General features: G+C 34.1%; 1 protein-coding gene across 1 annotated transcript; it reads right to left on the bottom strand.

The window, feature by feature from the left end:
* Window positions 1-1,906: 1,906 nt before the first annotated feature.
* On the bottom strand, window positions 1,907-17,428 carry LOC124410740 (RIB43A-like with coiled-coils protein 2). The gene is made up of 7 exons (XM_046889330.1): window positions 17,285-17,428; window positions 10,897-11,037; window positions 6,870-6,979; window positions 5,715-5,955; window positions 3,832-4,059; window positions 2,524-2,630; window positions 1,907-2,120 (listed from the first exon to the last, which is right to left on the bottom strand). The coding sequence occupies exons 1-7, from the start codon at window positions 17,405-17,407 to the stop codon at window positions 1,979-1,981; spliced, it is 1,092 nt and encodes a 363-aa protein (XP_046745286.1). The 5' UTR covers window positions 17,408-17,428; the 3' UTR covers window positions 1,907-1,978.
* Between the last annotated feature and the right edge of the window lie 803 nt (window positions 17,429-18,231).

Here is an 18,231-nt window from a genome sequence, read left to right as displayed (position 1 = left end):
ATTACAAATCAAAATTGTAATTAGTAATTTTCTCTCTTTTAATTACAAGTTACATTTTTTATTAGTAATTAGGGTATAATTAATCTAAAAAATGCCCAACACTGGATACCCTGCACTGATGAAGTGGTACTTTGGTTGGTACTTCAAGTGGCAACTTTTTGTTTTTTCCGTTTTTTATTATTGTTTTTTTCTTTCGTTCCGAATTATGGATCTTTTCTTTTGCCAAGTATAAAAGTATTAGGTAAGTTGAGTGCAGCTGGGGTTTTGAGGAAGAAGCTTGAGAGATAGATCGTGGATTCGTGTTCTTCATATTTTTATTTTGACAAACTCATTTCTTTTAATGAAACATATTGTGCAAAACTTAAAAAAATGAAATTATTTTTCTAATAATTGTATAAATTTTTCACATACGAATCTTTGGGATATTTTTCATACGGTATCGTCGAAATTGTTTGTTTCTCTAACGTTTACAAGTTAAAATTTGTTGAAATCTGTTTTTGTTTTTTTTTTGTTTTTTTTTTTTTTGGATTTTTAAAATTCAAAACTTTTTACTTTAAATAGGTTGCTTTTAATTTCACAAAATACAACTGTTTATCAAATTACGCACGTTTTGAATATTTTGTAGAGATAATTTCTTTTTCTTGAAAATTTACAGACAAAATTTCATGATCAAAATTGACTTAATTAAGACGTGTACCAACCGCGCCAAAATACCCTAGACTCTTTGATTAATTGTTGGGACGTTGAATCTGCGTGGGGAAAAAATGAGCGGGACTTCAAATAACGGCTTTACCGAGCAGGGTAGCCTTCGCCAGAAAAATAATTCCCTAGCAATATAGGGATTTCTTTAGACACTTCGATCTCTCGGTTTTTCGTTTATTTTTATGACTCGATAAATAAGTTTTGCAGTAAATTCGATAGAAATTGGGCCCTCTTGGACGTCGTAATAAGTATTTGAATTTTATGTCTTTTTCAATCTTTTTTTAAATATTCTAGAGATTAAAATAGTTACGTTTCGCGTTCTTTTTTATCTTCTGTATATGTACTTTGTACGTGAGAATGATCGAACAAGTGGTATGTATACATGTCATGTCGAATTACACGATACCTTTATGTTTGAATTGGTAAACGCTGGTCAGAATAAAGCCGTGCATGAATCATTTATGTAAGTCACTACTTTCACATCAAATTGACTACTGAAATTGATCCTGCAAATTGATCCTGAGTTTTGAAAAACTTTAACTGATATTCTTTCTGCGGTGATATTTATGTACGCTAAAAACGATTTATTTGATGCAAGTAAAAAGATTATTCATTTGAGAACGCAAGTAAATTTTTAATTTACTTAGTTTGGTGAGTTGGATGAAGTATCATCATTTATTTGATGCAAGAACACATGAAGTTTGATTCATCGGAATTCGTTTAATTCGAATTAATTATTTATTTTCAATTGGCGAGTAATTTATTTGTTGGATTAAATTGAGATACAAAAAGTTTTAATTGTTTTTTTTTAGAAGGAAATCAAAAAGAATTGTAACTTGTACGTTATACCAATTACCATGGGAACAATTACGCATCGCAATTACTTCTTCTGTGTGAAAAACTCCACCTAAACCGCAAATCGTGGAACAAGTAAAATTCTTAATCACTCTAATGATGAATTAAATGAGTATCAAAAGTAGAATACTTCATCATCATGAAATGTCGATACGATTCATTCATTACATTTGAATCGTACGTTGTACACGCGTTGTGTTTTTACATATTTTTTAAAATTACATTTTTATTTGATTCTTTATTCACTACATTCATTCTACAGGCACACAGAGCTGCGGATACAATAAGTGGTATAGACGTTATACTAGCAAAGTACAATTGTAAAATTGTAAAAAAAACTTGGGTCTCGACGAAATGCAAGAAAATTGCAAATTTAAATGCATATATAATATATGTTTGTATATTTGTCATTATCGAATATCTAACGAGTTCCTTTGTTGAATTGTTCAAAAAATGCTGCCGTAGGTTTGTTCTTGTAAACAACACGGTTCAGATACTCTTGATGGGATTTCTGAGCTTCGGCAAGCTGGAGATTTTCTTCCGCCACTTGCTTGCTGATTTGTCTATAAATGCCAATAACAATATATCAGGTCTACAGTCCAGTAACAGTTGCTAAAGTATAATTTAATAGTAGGAAAAAGATGGATTCCACCTTTTTTTCATTGAAAAACTGTACCTCATACTCAATTTCAATCAATCGTATCTTGGTTTGTTTATAAATGAATCTTTTCAATTTGTAGCAAACTAATTTATGTCAAATTATCACATACATAATAAACAATTGTGCCTTATTTATGTATGTACATTTATGCTGTAAAAAAATAGTAGAATTCATTTATAAACTGAGGAATTAAACTATATTATTCATTGAAATTGTAAATACTAAAGGAATTTTAAATTAACAGAAAGTGCTCGATAATGTTTATACAGCACATTTATAAATATCATAAGAGCATGGCTCGTCACCTCTTCTTGCGTTCCAATTCCCGCTCAAATGCTACTGCAGCGTGTGCATTCCCCGACATTTGTTTGTCCCATTCTTCGTCCCTGCATTTCTCCGCCTGTCTCATTTTCTGCGACATGTTTAAAAATCTTGAATTTAATTTCGGTCTCTATTTCGTCCGAATAATAATTTACTTCAAAGTGATTCGATATATGTATGATTCAGATTCAAAGTGTGTTTAATTTTTAGCAGTTAATTTTGACTGCAACTAGTTTTTGCACTTTTTTTTTAAATATGATCGCTTAAAAGTTTCATCATGGAATATTAAATTTAGTGAAATTTAATATCGAAATCGTGAACTCATTCTTTTCGGACAATCTCAGAATTTCGTCAGGTCTAGTTTTGTCTGGGAAAAATTTATCACAGCAATATATTTTGTTCGATTTCGATGTGGATTTTGAGAAAAGATTATTTTTTAGGTAGATTGAAAGATTGTTGTTAACTTGCGATGTTATTTATTTAAAAAAGTTGGGATGGTGTACTCAAGTAAACTTATTTACATATTCTTAGTTTGTTTTATAAGGATTCCAAAAATAGTCTTTTTGTTTATTAAAAGAATAAGTGATCGCAACGCTATCTTATTAAAAGTTGATTGTTTCAAAGAAAATGATTAAAAAACATTGTTTTTTATTTTTTTTTTAAATATAAAACGTAGCTATATTCTTTTTTGTATAAACTTCATATTTTTTTTTATTTAATTCACAATTAAAACTATTATGCAATTAAAATTTTTTATAAGAAAATTCATTCGCGCCGTCTCCTGTTTTTGAAAATCAAAAAACCACGTGTCCCCTTTTTCAACTTTAAAACAGAGTTGTACTGTTTTTTTTTTTTTTTTTTTACCTCAAAACCAAAATGCCTCTTTTTGCAAATTCAAAACGACGCGTCACGTTTTTCATCCTCGAAACCGATGTGGCTCTTTACTCCACTAACTAGACGATATGAAAATGCAAGTCCGTCAGGTTTGATACCCGAGCGACTGGAGATCTGCATCAGCGGCTCTACAGTCGCTCGAGTTCTCCTCTCCGTTGTGCGTAGGTGTAATGCGACGCAAAATCGCAAAAACATCACACCATGAACAGTGTAAAATCCGATCGTATTCGCGGGCTAAGTTGGATACTAGAGCCGCAAGGAATGGCCATGATAAAAGACGTAATATCATCACTTTGTGCCAACTTTGCTTATTTATTATAGCCTTGCTCGTCAGGTGAAATAAAGCATTATACAGTGCGATTGCGCATGGACATACAAATATGGCGAAAGTCACTTACCGTAATCTCTTCCATCTGAATTGCTTGCACGTCCCTGAATGCCTTGAGTTCAGCAGGTGACATGCCCTTGTACCGACTAGCCAGCGGCTTGTCTGGCCCTCGATTACTCGATGCTTGTTCCGGTGCCTCGGTCAGGAAATCTCCGGTTACGTGGTTGTAGATTTCTGCCATCTTATCTTCTTCATCTTGAACTGCGGCGCATCTTTTGCGGTACTCCTGCTCCTCTGCCTGCAGGATAGACAATTAAACTATTTGTGCAGATTTTTCTAACCTCACTTTTATGACCAATTATGTTATTACGCGCGTTTATTACGCTCGCATTTAAGCTGAATTGAGTTATTTATTATTCAACTAATGATTACAGATATCTATTTAGATGCAGTTTGACATTGAAATTTTGCAATGTAGAACAGAGGATCGTAAGTGATATTTAACCATGGAAAATCTGTGTCAATGACGAGGAAATAAATGGAATTTATTAATTGTAGGGTATGTGGATACGAGGAGTTAAATTTGTGATATACTGGGGAAGGTGAAGACTCTCTTAATATCAGTCTTTTGAGTAAAAAGTTTTTTTTTTTTATTATGAAATTTTATAAATGTGCATTGCTTGGTCCAATTTGAGAGACAGGATAGTTTTTAACTCGATAAGTGACTCTCGATATTTATTATTGCAAATTTAAGGAGTTTTTATAGGACAAAGGGTCGTGATTCGTTTATAAGTTTATAAGTTTTTAATAGATGGCGGTGTGAGTTAATCGATTGAGTTCCATAAGTTTGCGATAGATGGCGGTGTGAGTTGATCTATTGACATCTGTATTAAGCATCTAGCAATACGCTCAAACATCCTTTGTTATCCGGATTGTGTAAGTATTCAATAGATCGGGCCGTGTTTTAATTTCAAACGTTTCTACGATGCTACAATTTATTCCACGTGACAAGTGTTCCAAACATATATGGCGTAAACAATGTGTTTGGTTAGTTTTTTGCGTATCATTATTTTGAACTAAGTTACAGAAACGCGTGGCCGAGATTCCTAGTGAATTATATAATCTAACTTAACTCACGTCAGATCATTTTTGTCCGAGAAGTTGAAATCTTCATTTATTCCGAGTGAAATATTGCAGCTGTGTTAGATGGTCAATGATTTGTTTCTATTGTATTCTAGTCTAGAAATTTTTAAAAATCTATTTTTTGGCATATCAAAAGATAGGTAAAAAAGTGGAGAGGGAATAATATGTTACTTCCCTTCCACTTTTCAAGTGTTTCATGGTTGAGTCGGAAATAAACGTAGGTCATACATTTCTAATAAGTTAATTCAAGTGATCTTAAAATTTACGTGAGCTCGAATTCACTGTAAAAAATTCAAACACTCGATTTTTGATAGCCTCTGACTCTTCAAGAGCTGATAGTATTTTTCGATACTAGTGCGCGAAGTTGGCAATGCCCGCACGCGCGTGAAGGCGCAGCACGAGCCCGAAGACGAGTCGACGGGCGAGTGCGGCGCATTCACGCGAGTTGGCATTGCCAACTTTCGCACTAGTATCGAACTCTATTTTTTGTTACACCTGTAATGAAAAGTCTGACATAACAAATTGAAACCAGTCAAAGAATGAAAACGTCCGGTAATCTTGGAAAAGCGGACTTCCAACAGACCATCTACACCGCCAGCAATGTGCGAAGAATTTTTTCTCGCACCGCTAGCAATGCGCAAAAGTTTTTCCCGCACATGTGTATAAAAGACCACTTTCGGTGCTTGTAAATGGTGCATAAAAGTGGGCTTTCCATGCAGGTGTTACAAAAAAGCTTTTTTGAGTCATTATTCTTTTACGCTTTATATCGTTACGTGGTCGCGAAATTGAAAGAATTCATCGACGGCTTACGAGAGCTTGATTGAATTTTGCTGTTGTCTCGTTCAATTTTCGGCGACATTCCCGCTCCATTCCCTCGAGTATAACGGCTCGTTTGTCTCTGGCTACCACAGCGTTTTGATAAGCTTCTTCCGCGTCTTTGAGCTCCTTTTCCGCCTTCCGTCGCTCCTGAGTTTGCTGTTCAAGCCACGACTGCATCTGTTCCTTCAAAACTTTTGCTCTTGCTTGCGCATTCTCATCCTCCCCTTCAAATCTGTTGACGAATAGAAAAAGCTTCAATTCGGAAGGCGATGGAAATCGTGAGCCGATATACATTTTTTTTTTAGTTAAGAAAACATTTTCTGGAATGCAAAAATTACGTTATGGAATATAGGATGGTCCTTACAAAGGTTATTTTCAAATTTTAACCGACCTTGTTCCCAAATAACCTCCATATAATGCAAAAATGATTTCCTGATTTTTTCACATTTTTATCTCAATTCTAACGTCCCTGTTCCAAAGAGGGTGGATCCATCCATCCAACCCTTTCAGAGGCACATAGAGTTTATGGGACGGATTTCCATGAAATTTGGTATAAGGGAAACTCTTGGGTTGCTGATTACGAATCTCAACTCGAAATTTGAAAATTCAAAATGGCAGATCCAACATGGCGGAGCGAAATCCAAGTCCTTTGATTTTGACAAAACTCGGTACCTGGGGGTTTTTGAGGTCGCTGATTACGAACCTGAACTCGAAATTACAAATTTCAAAGCGGTGGATTCAATATGACAATATCAAGTGACTTTTGGGGTTTTGGTCCACCATGTTGGATCCGTCAATTCGATTTTTCGAATTTTGAGTTTAGATTCGTAATCAGTGACCCAAAAAACTCTCCTATACCAAATTTTATATAAATCTGTTTGGTATATCTGATGTGGGATTCCACTCCCTTTGGGGGATGGGTTAGAGTGGAGATAAAAATCGGAAAAAATTAAGGAATTACTTTTTAATTATCTGGAGCCTATTTCGGGGGCACGCTTGTCGAAATTCAAAAACGATCTTTATAAGGACCGTCCTAATGAAGAATCTTGGGCTACTTGACGACCGAAGAAGATAAAAATTAATAAATATTACTTTTGAGCTGAAGCAAGACCGAGACGAGGATCTTCGTCTCTGAGCCGCGCTGGCATTGTCTTCTTCAAAATGTCGGGATCGTATAGATCAAAGTCTCTGCGATCCTCAGGGCGTTGGTAAACAGTGCGGAAAGTGTTGATTTCTTTATTTATCTTCCGTTTTTCCTGAAAAAAAACAAAGCAGAAAACGATAATGAGCTAGCTCTTGGCTGTTAGGAATAGGCAAACGGTGTTCAAAACTCTTCGTAATAATCTTGTGTTGATTTGGCTGATTATGTCTACTAGATCGTAGCATTCTGAAAAAAAAGAGAATGTTCATTCCATATCCAGTATTCCTTTGTGCAAGAAAAAGCCTGAAAAAATTATTATTTCTAATAAATAATACTTAGACACGTAACCACGCATGGGGGACTTGGTGGAAATGGGTGTTTCTGCTTCTCCGAAGGGATAACGGAGATTAGAAAGTCCTTTACATACATGTTTTGAATTATACGGTTTCATCATTTTCAGAGAAAATGGTGAGGAAAATAAAAAAAATTATGCGGCCTTTTAACTAACTAAAATCTTATTTCTGGTGGTTCTGTCATTTTGCCATTAAGATATGCGATATTTTTTAATCAGACTTCTATTACAATAGCTACAGTAAGCGTCTTCGTCATCGTGAAATCAATGTCTGTATTGGGCTACTACTTCATTAGACCAATCGTAAAATCATCAGTTTATGTACTTGTAAAAATATTACAGATTTTTCTCATTTTTAGTTTGCAAGTTTTAATATCTATCTAATTTTTTTTTTGAAAGTTTATCTGCAATAAAACGTAAGAAAAAACTACGAAATTCACATTTTCTATCCCGTAACTATCTTATGATACCTGATATGGACGCTAAAAATGACGCTAGTGTCAGGTTCGATACCCTCTTCATACACGGCTGCGTAGATCCGTCGGGCTACTTCCTTTCAGGTCTACGTGTCACGAGGAAACCTTATCGAGACACCTAAAAATATCCTAAATCTAAGCTGAAAGTGGCTACAACGCACGCAATTCAGGTAATTATTCTACCGAATATACCTTGTGCCTCGTGACTGTGAAGCCTGTTTGAAATTCAAAAGTCTAAGGGACTGTTATTCATGAAAGTTTAATGATCATCATTTTTTGGTAATAATCATTTATCTGATTTGAGTGAGAAAACACCTTAAGCTTTAAGAAAACTTCCGTCGTAACAACAGCAATTTTTTATCAAAAGAAAAAATATTTCTCTACAAATAGATTTCAATTACAGTCTTCCGAAAATTAAGTTTCATGGTAAAAAATGTCTTCATATAAGTACGCGAAATTTGTATGATTATAAATATCGTAAATTACGGATAGCAAGTTAACGAAAGTTGATTTCAAACAACCAAAATCTTGCTTTGGTTTCGTTGATTTTTTTCAATATAGTCTAAAAAATGGAATTTATTCAGAAAATGATCACGAAGTGACTGAATTTCTATCAGTATTCAAATAATTAGATCGGAATTTCGAATACGCGATTTTTCTTTAATTTTTTTTTTTTTTCTACTTTTACTTTACAATTTCCATTCATTCCGGAGTTTCGAAACTGTTCCAATTTATTAATCTGTTAACTCAACGTTCACTGCTCTCATTTCGATAATGACATTCAATTTCCTATGAAAACAAATTTTGACGGTCACATTTGACATTCGACGAAGTATTTTCCAATCGGAAGAAATGTGGAATTCAAGATAGGAACCGTCTGGTTTGAATTATGCGAACTATTCGAATGATTAGAATAATTCAAAGACTCGAATGTTTGATTCGATTTTTAAAGGGTCTACCCAACTGAAAAGCAAAAAGGGTTTTTTCAAAAAAATTTTAACAGGTTTTAACTGTAAATATTGATGCAGGCTTTGTTAGGCTTAATAAATACACTGTCGAATTACATAAAAAAAATTCTGTTCAATTTAATCACTTTTTATACACGAAAATCATTGTTGAAAATCAGTCGAAAAAAACTTGAAGATTTCTCGGAGATGGTTAACCTGAAACAAAAAAATTGAACGGTTTTAGATTCCGAATGTTAATGGCGTAAGAATGAATCATACGTTTTTTGAAATTTTGATTTTAACTATATTTTTTTTTTTTTTTGCAAAAAAAGCGGTATTTTCAACTTTTTCGAAAAATGGACGACATTTTATTAATTTTGAAAATATCAAAAATCGTATGATTCATTCCAAGGCCATTAATATGCTGAATCCAAAACCGATCGATTTTTTGGTTTCAGGTTGACCATCTCCGAGAAATCATCAATTTTTTTCCGACTGATTTTCAACTACGATTTTCGCATATAAAAAGTGATTAAAATCAATGAAAATCTTTTTTTCTTTCACGTAATTCAAGAGTGTATTCATTATAAACCTAAGAAATCCTATATCAATATTTACAGTTAAAACTTATTAAAAAAATTCTTGAAAAAATCATTTTTTTTTTGCTCGTCAGTTGGGTAGATCCCTTAAATCAATTCGACGACAATAATACTTGCACACTCCTATACTATAATTGGCCTATTTATAAAAGTGAACTCATGTCGATCTACTCTAATCCGAACGTCATGCAATCATCGCTATATAGCATCCTCTAGTCACGTATATTTCAGCAAGATCGTTTCTTCGATTGTCTTTGGCCACCGCAGAAGAGACACGAATGCGGTTACACGTTTGTTCACCGAGTCACGCGGTGATCTCGGATAAGAAACTTCCGGCGATGCGGCATCACTAAGCTCACATACGATGATGGGGGATGCATGTATGCGTGCTGCGTAAGGAAGAAATTCCTGCATGGTGACAAGTTTATGACGGAAGGCCATCAAGCTTATACAGAAAGCGCGGTGAGTGATCTTGAAAGGGCGGAAGAAAGCTTGCGGAACAAAAAATCTGTGTAAACAATCGAAATAACTTTCTACTTGGTATTTTTGTATTATAATAGTTATTTATTCAGTTGAAGTAACTATTTTTTTAAACTAGAAACTGCTGACGGATCGGTTGGTCCAACTATGTATACTAGGGTGTTTCAAAAAAGGACGAATTTTTTTTTTTTCTCTTATGGTGTCCAAAAATTGATTGATAGTATACATAAAACCAAAAAGTTTGGCGCCAATATGAGCTCTTAATATCAATAGTAAGGTTTGCCTCTATCCATTTCTTTATTTTCTATTTAAATAACATGGGAAAATTTTTTTTGTTATTTTCGAATTTTTGTTGTTCATCGTAACAACAATCTGAAAAAAGTGATTTGTAGGAAATTTAACGTTCTACAAAAAAAACGTCTGAAGATCAAAGTTCCTCAGATCAACCGTTTCAAAGATATCAGCGATCAAAAATAACACTAATAAAAAATTTCAAATATTTTCCAATAAAACTACAAAAAAATATCATATACCATATTTATATTATTATTATATTAGTTTACAGTCTCAGGTTAACAGAATTAAATTAATTTTACATAAAAAATAATATTTTTTGTAATTTTATTAGAAAATATTTGAAATTTTTTATGAGTGTTATTTTTGATCGCTGATATCTTTGAAACGGTTGATCTGAGGAACTTTGATCTTCGGACGTTATTTGTAGAACGTGAAATTTTCTACAAATTTCTTTTTTCAGATTGTTGTTACGATGAACCGTTCCAAAGTAATAAAAATTCAAAAATAACAAAAAAAAATTTCCCCGTGTTATTCAAATAGAAAATAAAGAAATGGATAGAGGCAAACCTTACTATTGATATTAAGAGCTCATATTGGCGACAAAATTTTTGGTTTTAGGTATACTATCAATTTTTAGACACCATAAGAAAAAAAAAAAATTTGTCTTCTTTTGAAATACCCTAATGTATACATATACATGTCATTTACGATAGAGAATTGTTAACTTGAGTATACCGAATGGTCTAATTAACTATACACAACAGCAAGATTAGCTATTTTTATAATCAAAATTTTTATTACATATATGTAAATAATCGGGTACCCAAAATTCCTTTTTTCAATGCGGGACAGCTTAGTTTATTCATGATTAGGTATCGTACCTCTTCCTCGCGTTTTTCCAACATCATCGCCAATTGGCTGCTACGCACTAGCTGCTCGTCCATCCGGCATTCCTTCTCCTTCTCGAGCTGAGCCAGCCGTTTTTTTTCCTCTACCTGTTTGTCCAGGAATTCCTTGTCTATCTGCAACGCAAATAATAATAAACTTTGTAAAATTACACTCTGCGTCTATGTCATCAATTTCCAAACTTCTGCAATGTGATGGCAATTTATAAGTTATGGGTATAGATTTTTTTGTTTATTTTCAACTGAAAATTATGGACCTGATTAGTTTATTAGAATAAAACTGGTATACTATAATATAATATAATATAATCTTAATTCAATGTATGATAGACAATTTATATGAAGATCGAAAACATGGTTTTTCTTCGAGTTATATATTCAATAAGATGCAACGAACAATTTAATGCTGATGCTAATTTTAAGGTTAAAAATAGTTCTTTCGAAATTCGACGGTTCATCAACGACTTGTCTGGCGAATAATTTTTTCGCGATTTCATGGTGACATGGCGACTGCAGAATTCAGGAAAAAACTTTTAAGATCTAAGAATTACTCGTATAGTTTCGAATCAGTGAGAGGAAATTTTTAATCTGTTCTGGCAGAAAGATATGCGGTTTGAAACTGATAGTTCGCAAGAATCTTATTTCTAATTTATTATCACTACGAGATGTCATGTATTCTCCGAACATGCGTCAAGGATATTAGGAGATTTTTTTCGTTTGCCGAATGTTGTATAAACATCACATTTCATTAGTTTATTAATAAGAATAAATCTACGTTGAAATGGTGAATGGCATGCACAGCTGTACAATGAAAACACAATTTTGGCGATCCAATTTTGAGAAAGTCATTCGTGTCTATATCAGTGTAATGCAGTTAATCGATTAATCGGTAGCTTCTCGATTATTCGATTAATTGAGGTTTTCGATTAACCGTTTTATTTTCCGATTAATCGACGATTTCAATCATTCGTTTCATCGAATAATCGATTAATCGAAGTTGCTTCATGATAATTTATGCAAGTCTCGTGATAAATTATTGTAAGTCAGCTTCGACTAATCGAAAAAACGATTAATCGAAACCGTCAATTAATCGATTAATCAGAAAAACGATCCGTCGAGTAATCTGTTGATCGAAGCTGTCGACTAATCGATTAATCGCACAGCACTAGTCTATTGCTTTGCGAATTTTCATTATTTCAGACAATTGACTGATTGTATACTAAAAACTTTCGTCGATTGAACAGTTCAATAAGGATTAAACAATTTACTCAGGAAATTGTTTACAATTATGCTGAAATCAAATTTATTCCATAAAATGCCAAATTACTTCCTTCTTTTTAAAGCAAGAGGCGAGTATTTATATCAATTCGTACCGATATATACTTGTTAAATCGGTTGATGTTACGCTTGCGTATTTCCTGGCGCCGAACGTTAAGCAGTCCAACAGTCGACTTCCTGTACTCTTGTACCCACGTACACATCAACATGCGTCCATACATTTATCGTCAGGTCTATAATTCCAACACTCACGTGTTATCAATCAAGAGCACAGGAGAGTATTTTCAGTCGTCCTTAGGACAAGAAATATGCATCAGCCTTTGCAATAACAACTCGAGAGATTCTATCACGCAACGACTTCACGTAACGCTTTGTTGTATATAATTCACACGGTTGATAGTTATGGAAATGCAAAAGAAATGAGGAAAATACTTTCCGAAGAAACCTCGAAGAGGTTAAGGAAAAGAGTGAAGTTTGTGTCGGACATTTTGGTTGCTATTAGAATGCTTTTCTTTGAACAATTTCGCATTGAGAAGAGGTTAGACCTTCGCATCGTGGATATTCGTCAACCGATCACATAACCTTTCGGATGCCCGGCATAACCTTAAAATCATAGATTTACTTGCTGCTCGTAGAATATACATATCTTCATGATCATTGTCCTGAAGTTTGTAACTTACCAATTTCGAATTTGACTGAGCAAACATCTTTTGTTTTCGAATTCTTTAGAAAGCGAAATATGATTTCAGGGGAAATAGGGCAATGTTAAGGGGTATTTTACTGGAGCAAAAATTTGCATCATGATTACGCATTTTGTGATTAACTTACATTTTGTATGGTTTTCACGAGAAATTACTTGACAAATAAATTTTACTTTTATTATATGATTTCTAATGATTTCTAAGCTTTCGTATGATTTTATTATGATTTCTACGATTTCATACTATTTCTTTCTTAAGATTTCAAAAAGATTCTTGTAATCATAAATTATCTCCCACGACTAACAATTATTACCTTGATAATTAATAATGCAAAATTTTATTTTGATATTAACGATTTCTCTGTGATTTCGGAGATTACGAAATAATTTCGAATTATAATGGCTCTTCAATCGCTTCGGTGAAAACACCTTTTGGACAAAGCTTTGTGAAAATAGGGGAGTATTAGGATTCCAATATTTTTTCGACTCCACCCTAAAAATATCTTCATATTGTGGGGAAAAAAAAACCCTGTAGATACAACATTTTTGCGATAAATATACATATATAGATATCAGTAAGTGCGGGGGGGGGGGGGTGATATTTTCCATGTGTTTTAATTCTTTTTTGTTTTCATTAACTAAAACTTCCAACATGACATTATACGTACAAGAAAAGAAAGAAAAAAAAAGAATACACCGAATCTCAAAACTCTCTTGTATTTTACAAAACCATGACTTTTACTGTTTAATCAAGTGTCGTTATCTGTACGGAATATGTGCGCTCATCCCAAATCGTATTGTTGCTACATTTAGTTGCAAACATGAACATTGATCTAAACCATGAAATTGATTTTTTCGGTCCATTTTAGTTTATGAAAAAAAGTAAGTGACTGGAAAAAATAGGGGGGTTTTGCGGATAATTGACTGCTTTAGGGTAGAATTAGGGGAAGACAGATTTTTTCTCGAGGTGTACGATTGGTGAAATAAATACCTGCTATGCATGGGTAAAATAATGTTCTTTAATGAGTTTCCAGTGGCTGACTATTTTTTTGGAATCAAAAGTGAAGTAAGCTTTCTTTCTATGGGAATTTTTTATGTGTCTACGATCAACTTGCGTCGTTAGTTATTGGCACATAAAATTTTCGTGGATAGGAAACTCGTTTCAGTTTTGTATTTATTCATTAATGAACATTACTGTACAATCGTTTTAATTTAACAATAAACTTAACTATGCGATTAATATATTATTAATGTATTATTAGAAATATATAATCGTTATACGGAAAATCTAACACAGAAGATCTATGAAGAATTCATTTATAAATAGAGTGGGTTTTTGTTGTTTGGAATTAGATAAGCAATTTGGATTTTTCGATGAAAAATATTGAATAATGTTATTTCCCTGAAATTGCTGACATGATAATTTGCATTCAAAATTAACGGTTAAAAGAAAATATTTCTCGATTACGAATACTTTTTTTTAGTGATTTATATAATTAGATTAACTTCAATAACATTTCGTAAATTTTTGTTTAATCACGTTTTTGTTTCACCGCATTTTCGGCCTGACTTTGGGTAAGTCCTATCAATTTTTAAAGCGCTTGTTTCATTGGCCAATGCAAACTCTGCAGTGGATTAGTATTTTCGTGGATTACAGTGAGAGTTTTCACCTTGTTAAATCGATGGATTGCGGGGAATTTTGTACTGCTCTTACACTGCTATTCCTCAAGTTTGTAGCGTGGTGTGAAAATGTACATGGTGTACCTAGGAGTGCAGCTTCTTTCTCCAAAAAAGTTTCTCTCTCTTGCGCTGGACTGGACTTAAGTAAGACGTGTATCAACGGCACTAAAATACCCTAGATCGGTGGTGATTAATTGTTGTAACGTTGAATCTGCGTGGGAAAAAAATGAGCAGGACTTTAAATAACTCACCACCATAACTATACCTGATGGCATTACCGAGCAGGGTAGCCTTCGCCAGAAAAATTATTCCCTAACAATATAGGGATTTCTTTAGACAGTTGGTACACATCTCACTTAAAAGCTTTAACCTCGAAAAAAGGGGCGTGTCGTAGGAGTTCTAGGTACACCATGTATACTCACACCTTGGATTGTAGGCACATGCAACATCACCTATACATATATACATATACTGCATCACACCTGAGTAACGAGATACGCTCACGCGACGTGGGCGCGTTCACATTGACGCGTTTCATGCAGCCATTGCAGGTTTCAAAACTCGGACGCCACGGGCTGCGTGTGCGATTACCTTTTTCGAGGTTCAGGAAAACCTGCTGCCTATACACGCATACCTGATGTAGAGGCATGGCTTAAAATAGAATTCCGACCTCAGCGTGGGCTCATAGTGCACATCTAATTTTATCTACGTACGCTGAACTGTATAAAAAAAATTGAACACTTGTTTTTTTTTTTTTTTTTTTTTTCAAAGTTTAAATCAAAAATAGTGTTCCAAATGACGATAAAAAAGAAAAAAAATCCTGTCGAAGTTTGAGCTATTAATATTAATGTTAACAGGTGCATCTTCGCGATTTTCTATTCCCCATTTAAATCACGTGGGAATTTTTTTTTTTTTTTTTTTTTTTTTTTTTTTTTGAGATTTGGAATTTTATAACTCGTCAACGCATTTTTGTAGGGATTTGAACGCCCAAAAGAGAAGGTCTCTTATCATTTTATGATAAATCTACTCTTTCTAAATATATTTAAGGTCGTTTATTGACCTTTGGCCTCAGGTAACTTTTGAAAGAGTATAGATTTACCATAAAATCATGAGAGACATTTCTTGCAGACCGTTCAATTCTCTAATTTACAGCTTCTAGCACGCTTTTCGAACGATATATGGTTTTGCAATTTGTTTATGAATGGTTATTAACCAAAGAATATATATTTCGCGAAAGGTTAGCATTCACGAAAGAGCTCCTTATCATTTTTATCATACGTGTATGATAAGCGGGACGAAACTAGCCAATTTCATCTCGAGTGTCGTAAAGATAGGTTCGCGCATGCGCAGTTTACAATCGCTTCATTTTTCTCCCTGGGGAGAAGAAATTGAGAAGGAAATCATTCTAAAAGCAATAATGGGACTCGTAAGTAACAAATATTTTAATTTTTGTAATAAGGAAACGAAGGGCGAAGAGCAAATTTAATTCCATTAAAGTTTAGCTAATAAAAAATTCAATTAACTACTAAAAAGTCCTAAAAAACAGCAGAAATCGTTAATTTTGAAACAAAATCTTATATATTTTTTTTTTGTAAAAATTGATTTCCAAATTTCGAACGCGATTTTGAAGAGGATCAGACTATCAGGAAAAATTACTTTCTCTATGTCCCGTTGAAAAAGTATATTTCTTTCGAGATATGGAATTGGGAAATATACGGGATGTATGGAAATGTGAAAAAAGTCAATAAAACTGAAACAAAAAAGTGTTTTTAAGGGGTTTTCGAATATTTTTCAAGTGCTTTTATTCGAAAAATAGTATATAATTAGTAATAATAAATTGAGGAAGGAATAGCATAACCCATTCGACTGCAGTAGAGCAAATCCGACAAGATATATCGTTTAGTGCTCCTTGCACACGGCCAAGTTGTATCTTTGAACTATTTTCTGCGTAAAAAAATCGCATAGATTTTTTGAAAATAAATTATGGTTTTGGTCCCCAGCTGATAATGGAAATTATCAGCTTGAGAGCGCTATTTGAAAGTCGATTGGGGTCGTTGACGACCCCATATATGTGTTGTAGGCTTACAAAATACCGGAAACTTTGAAGCTTTTCACTAGCGAAATTGTTTAATCACCTACAATTCACTTGAATTACGCACGATTCCGAATTAAAAATTAATCTCAATCTTGCGAACTAGTTTTATTGTAACATGACCAGTATTTTAAACAATCACGAAAATAAGATCAGGACAATTCTGCGGATGTACCGTGGTGTGAGTATACATGGTATACCTAGGAGCACAGCTTCTTTCTCCGAAAAAGTTTCTCTCTCGCGCTGGCCTGGACTTAAGTAAAACCTGTACCAACGGCCACCAAAATACCCTAGATCGGTGGTGATTAATTGTTGTGACGTTGAATCTGCGTGGGGAAAAAATGAGCGGGACTTTAAATAACTCACCACCACAACTATACGTGATGGCATTACCGAGCAGGGTAGCCTTCGCCAGTAAAATAATTCCCTAACAATATAGGGATTTCTTTAGACAGTTGGTACACATCTCACTTAAAGGCTTTAACCTCGAAAAAAAGGGGCTTATCGTAGGAGTTCTAGGCATACCATGTATACTCACACCATGGGATGTACTGTCAGATCACGTGTCTAGTTATCCGGTGAGAACGGAACAAGGTTCGACGAGCTAAACTCACCCCGATACGCCTGGACCGAGGGTTGAATATGCGGGACTTCCTCGCCTCCTCGATTTGCCGTTTGTGCTCGACTTTGGCAGCCGCCCTGAGATCCTGCGGCGTTGCAAGTTGGAACTTGAGCATGTTGCAAGGCAAGGTTAGAGATTTAGTGACTTTTGTGATGGATAGGAAGCCGCGAACCGAGAGGAAAAATTCAATCGCGACTTACTGACAGGCAAGTTTCAGAGTCTTTGGTAATTTTCCTTTGTCCAAATGCCTGCAAATATGACGGGGTTGTCATGGAAAGTTTGGCTCGCACCCCCATTCGGGTTGGCAGGGCAACCCTCCTATCACTGGCAACCGTTCAATCGTCACGGATTTGTGAGTAACTTGTTTGATAATTAGCTATGCGTCATTCTCAGTCGACGTGATGAGCTGACATATTCTGCTACGTCTTTTCTAAATTCAATGGAATCTTACCGATCGCTTTGCGTAAACATGTCAAACAAACGAGATGCAGAATCTGTTTTATAAACTCGGTTGAAAAAATTTAACTACCGAAAGTATCTGTTTTTTGACGATGAGAAATGAATGATGGTACGATCGACAGCATTGCTTGAATGTTTTTTCAATCTGTTCGCTTTAAAATGAAAATATTGACTCAAAATGCAGACTTCACTTTGGTAAAGAAATACTTTTTGGACGATCCTGAGATGTTTTGGACATATTTCAGAAATTGTGTTTCTTTTTCAAAATTTGATTTTTTCTCACAATGTGAGAATAATTTGAGAAAATACCTAAATGGCGAAACTGAATTTGTCAGAAAATTTTACCTCCGTTCCGTATACTTGAAGGTTTATAAAAAAAAAAAAAATTTTTTAAATGATCAGTCATTCAAAATGAAAGAATTTGCCCGGCGGTTTTGGTTTGTAAGTCTTTCAGAAAAAAAAAAAATAAAAAAAAAAAAA

The sequence above is a fragment of the Diprion similis genome, chromosome 1 (assembly GCF_021155765.1).
Source record: "Diprion similis isolate iyDipSimi1 chromosome 1, iyDipSimi1.1, whole genome shotgun sequence".
In the NCBI taxonomy this organism is placed as follows: Eukaryota; Metazoa; Arthropoda; class Insecta; order Hymenoptera; family Diprionidae; genus Diprion; species Diprion similis.
Note: the sequence above shows the minus strand (reverse complement) of the source record. Positions and strands in the feature narration are given on the sequence as shown.

Coding starts and splice junctions, on each gene's coding strand:
- LOC124410740 (XM_046889330.1), bottom strand. CDS start 17,407: ATGCTCAAGTTCCAACTTGCAACGCCGCAGGATCTCAGGGCGGCTGCC. Junction 4,060..5,714: donor CAAAATTCAATCAAGCTCTC/GTAAGCCGTCGA, acceptor TCTATCCTGCAG/GCAGAGGAGCAGGAGTACCG. Junction 2,631..3,831: donor TTCAGATGGAAGAGATTACG/GTAAGTGACTTT, acceptor AACATGTCGCAG/AAAATGAGACAGGCGGAGAA.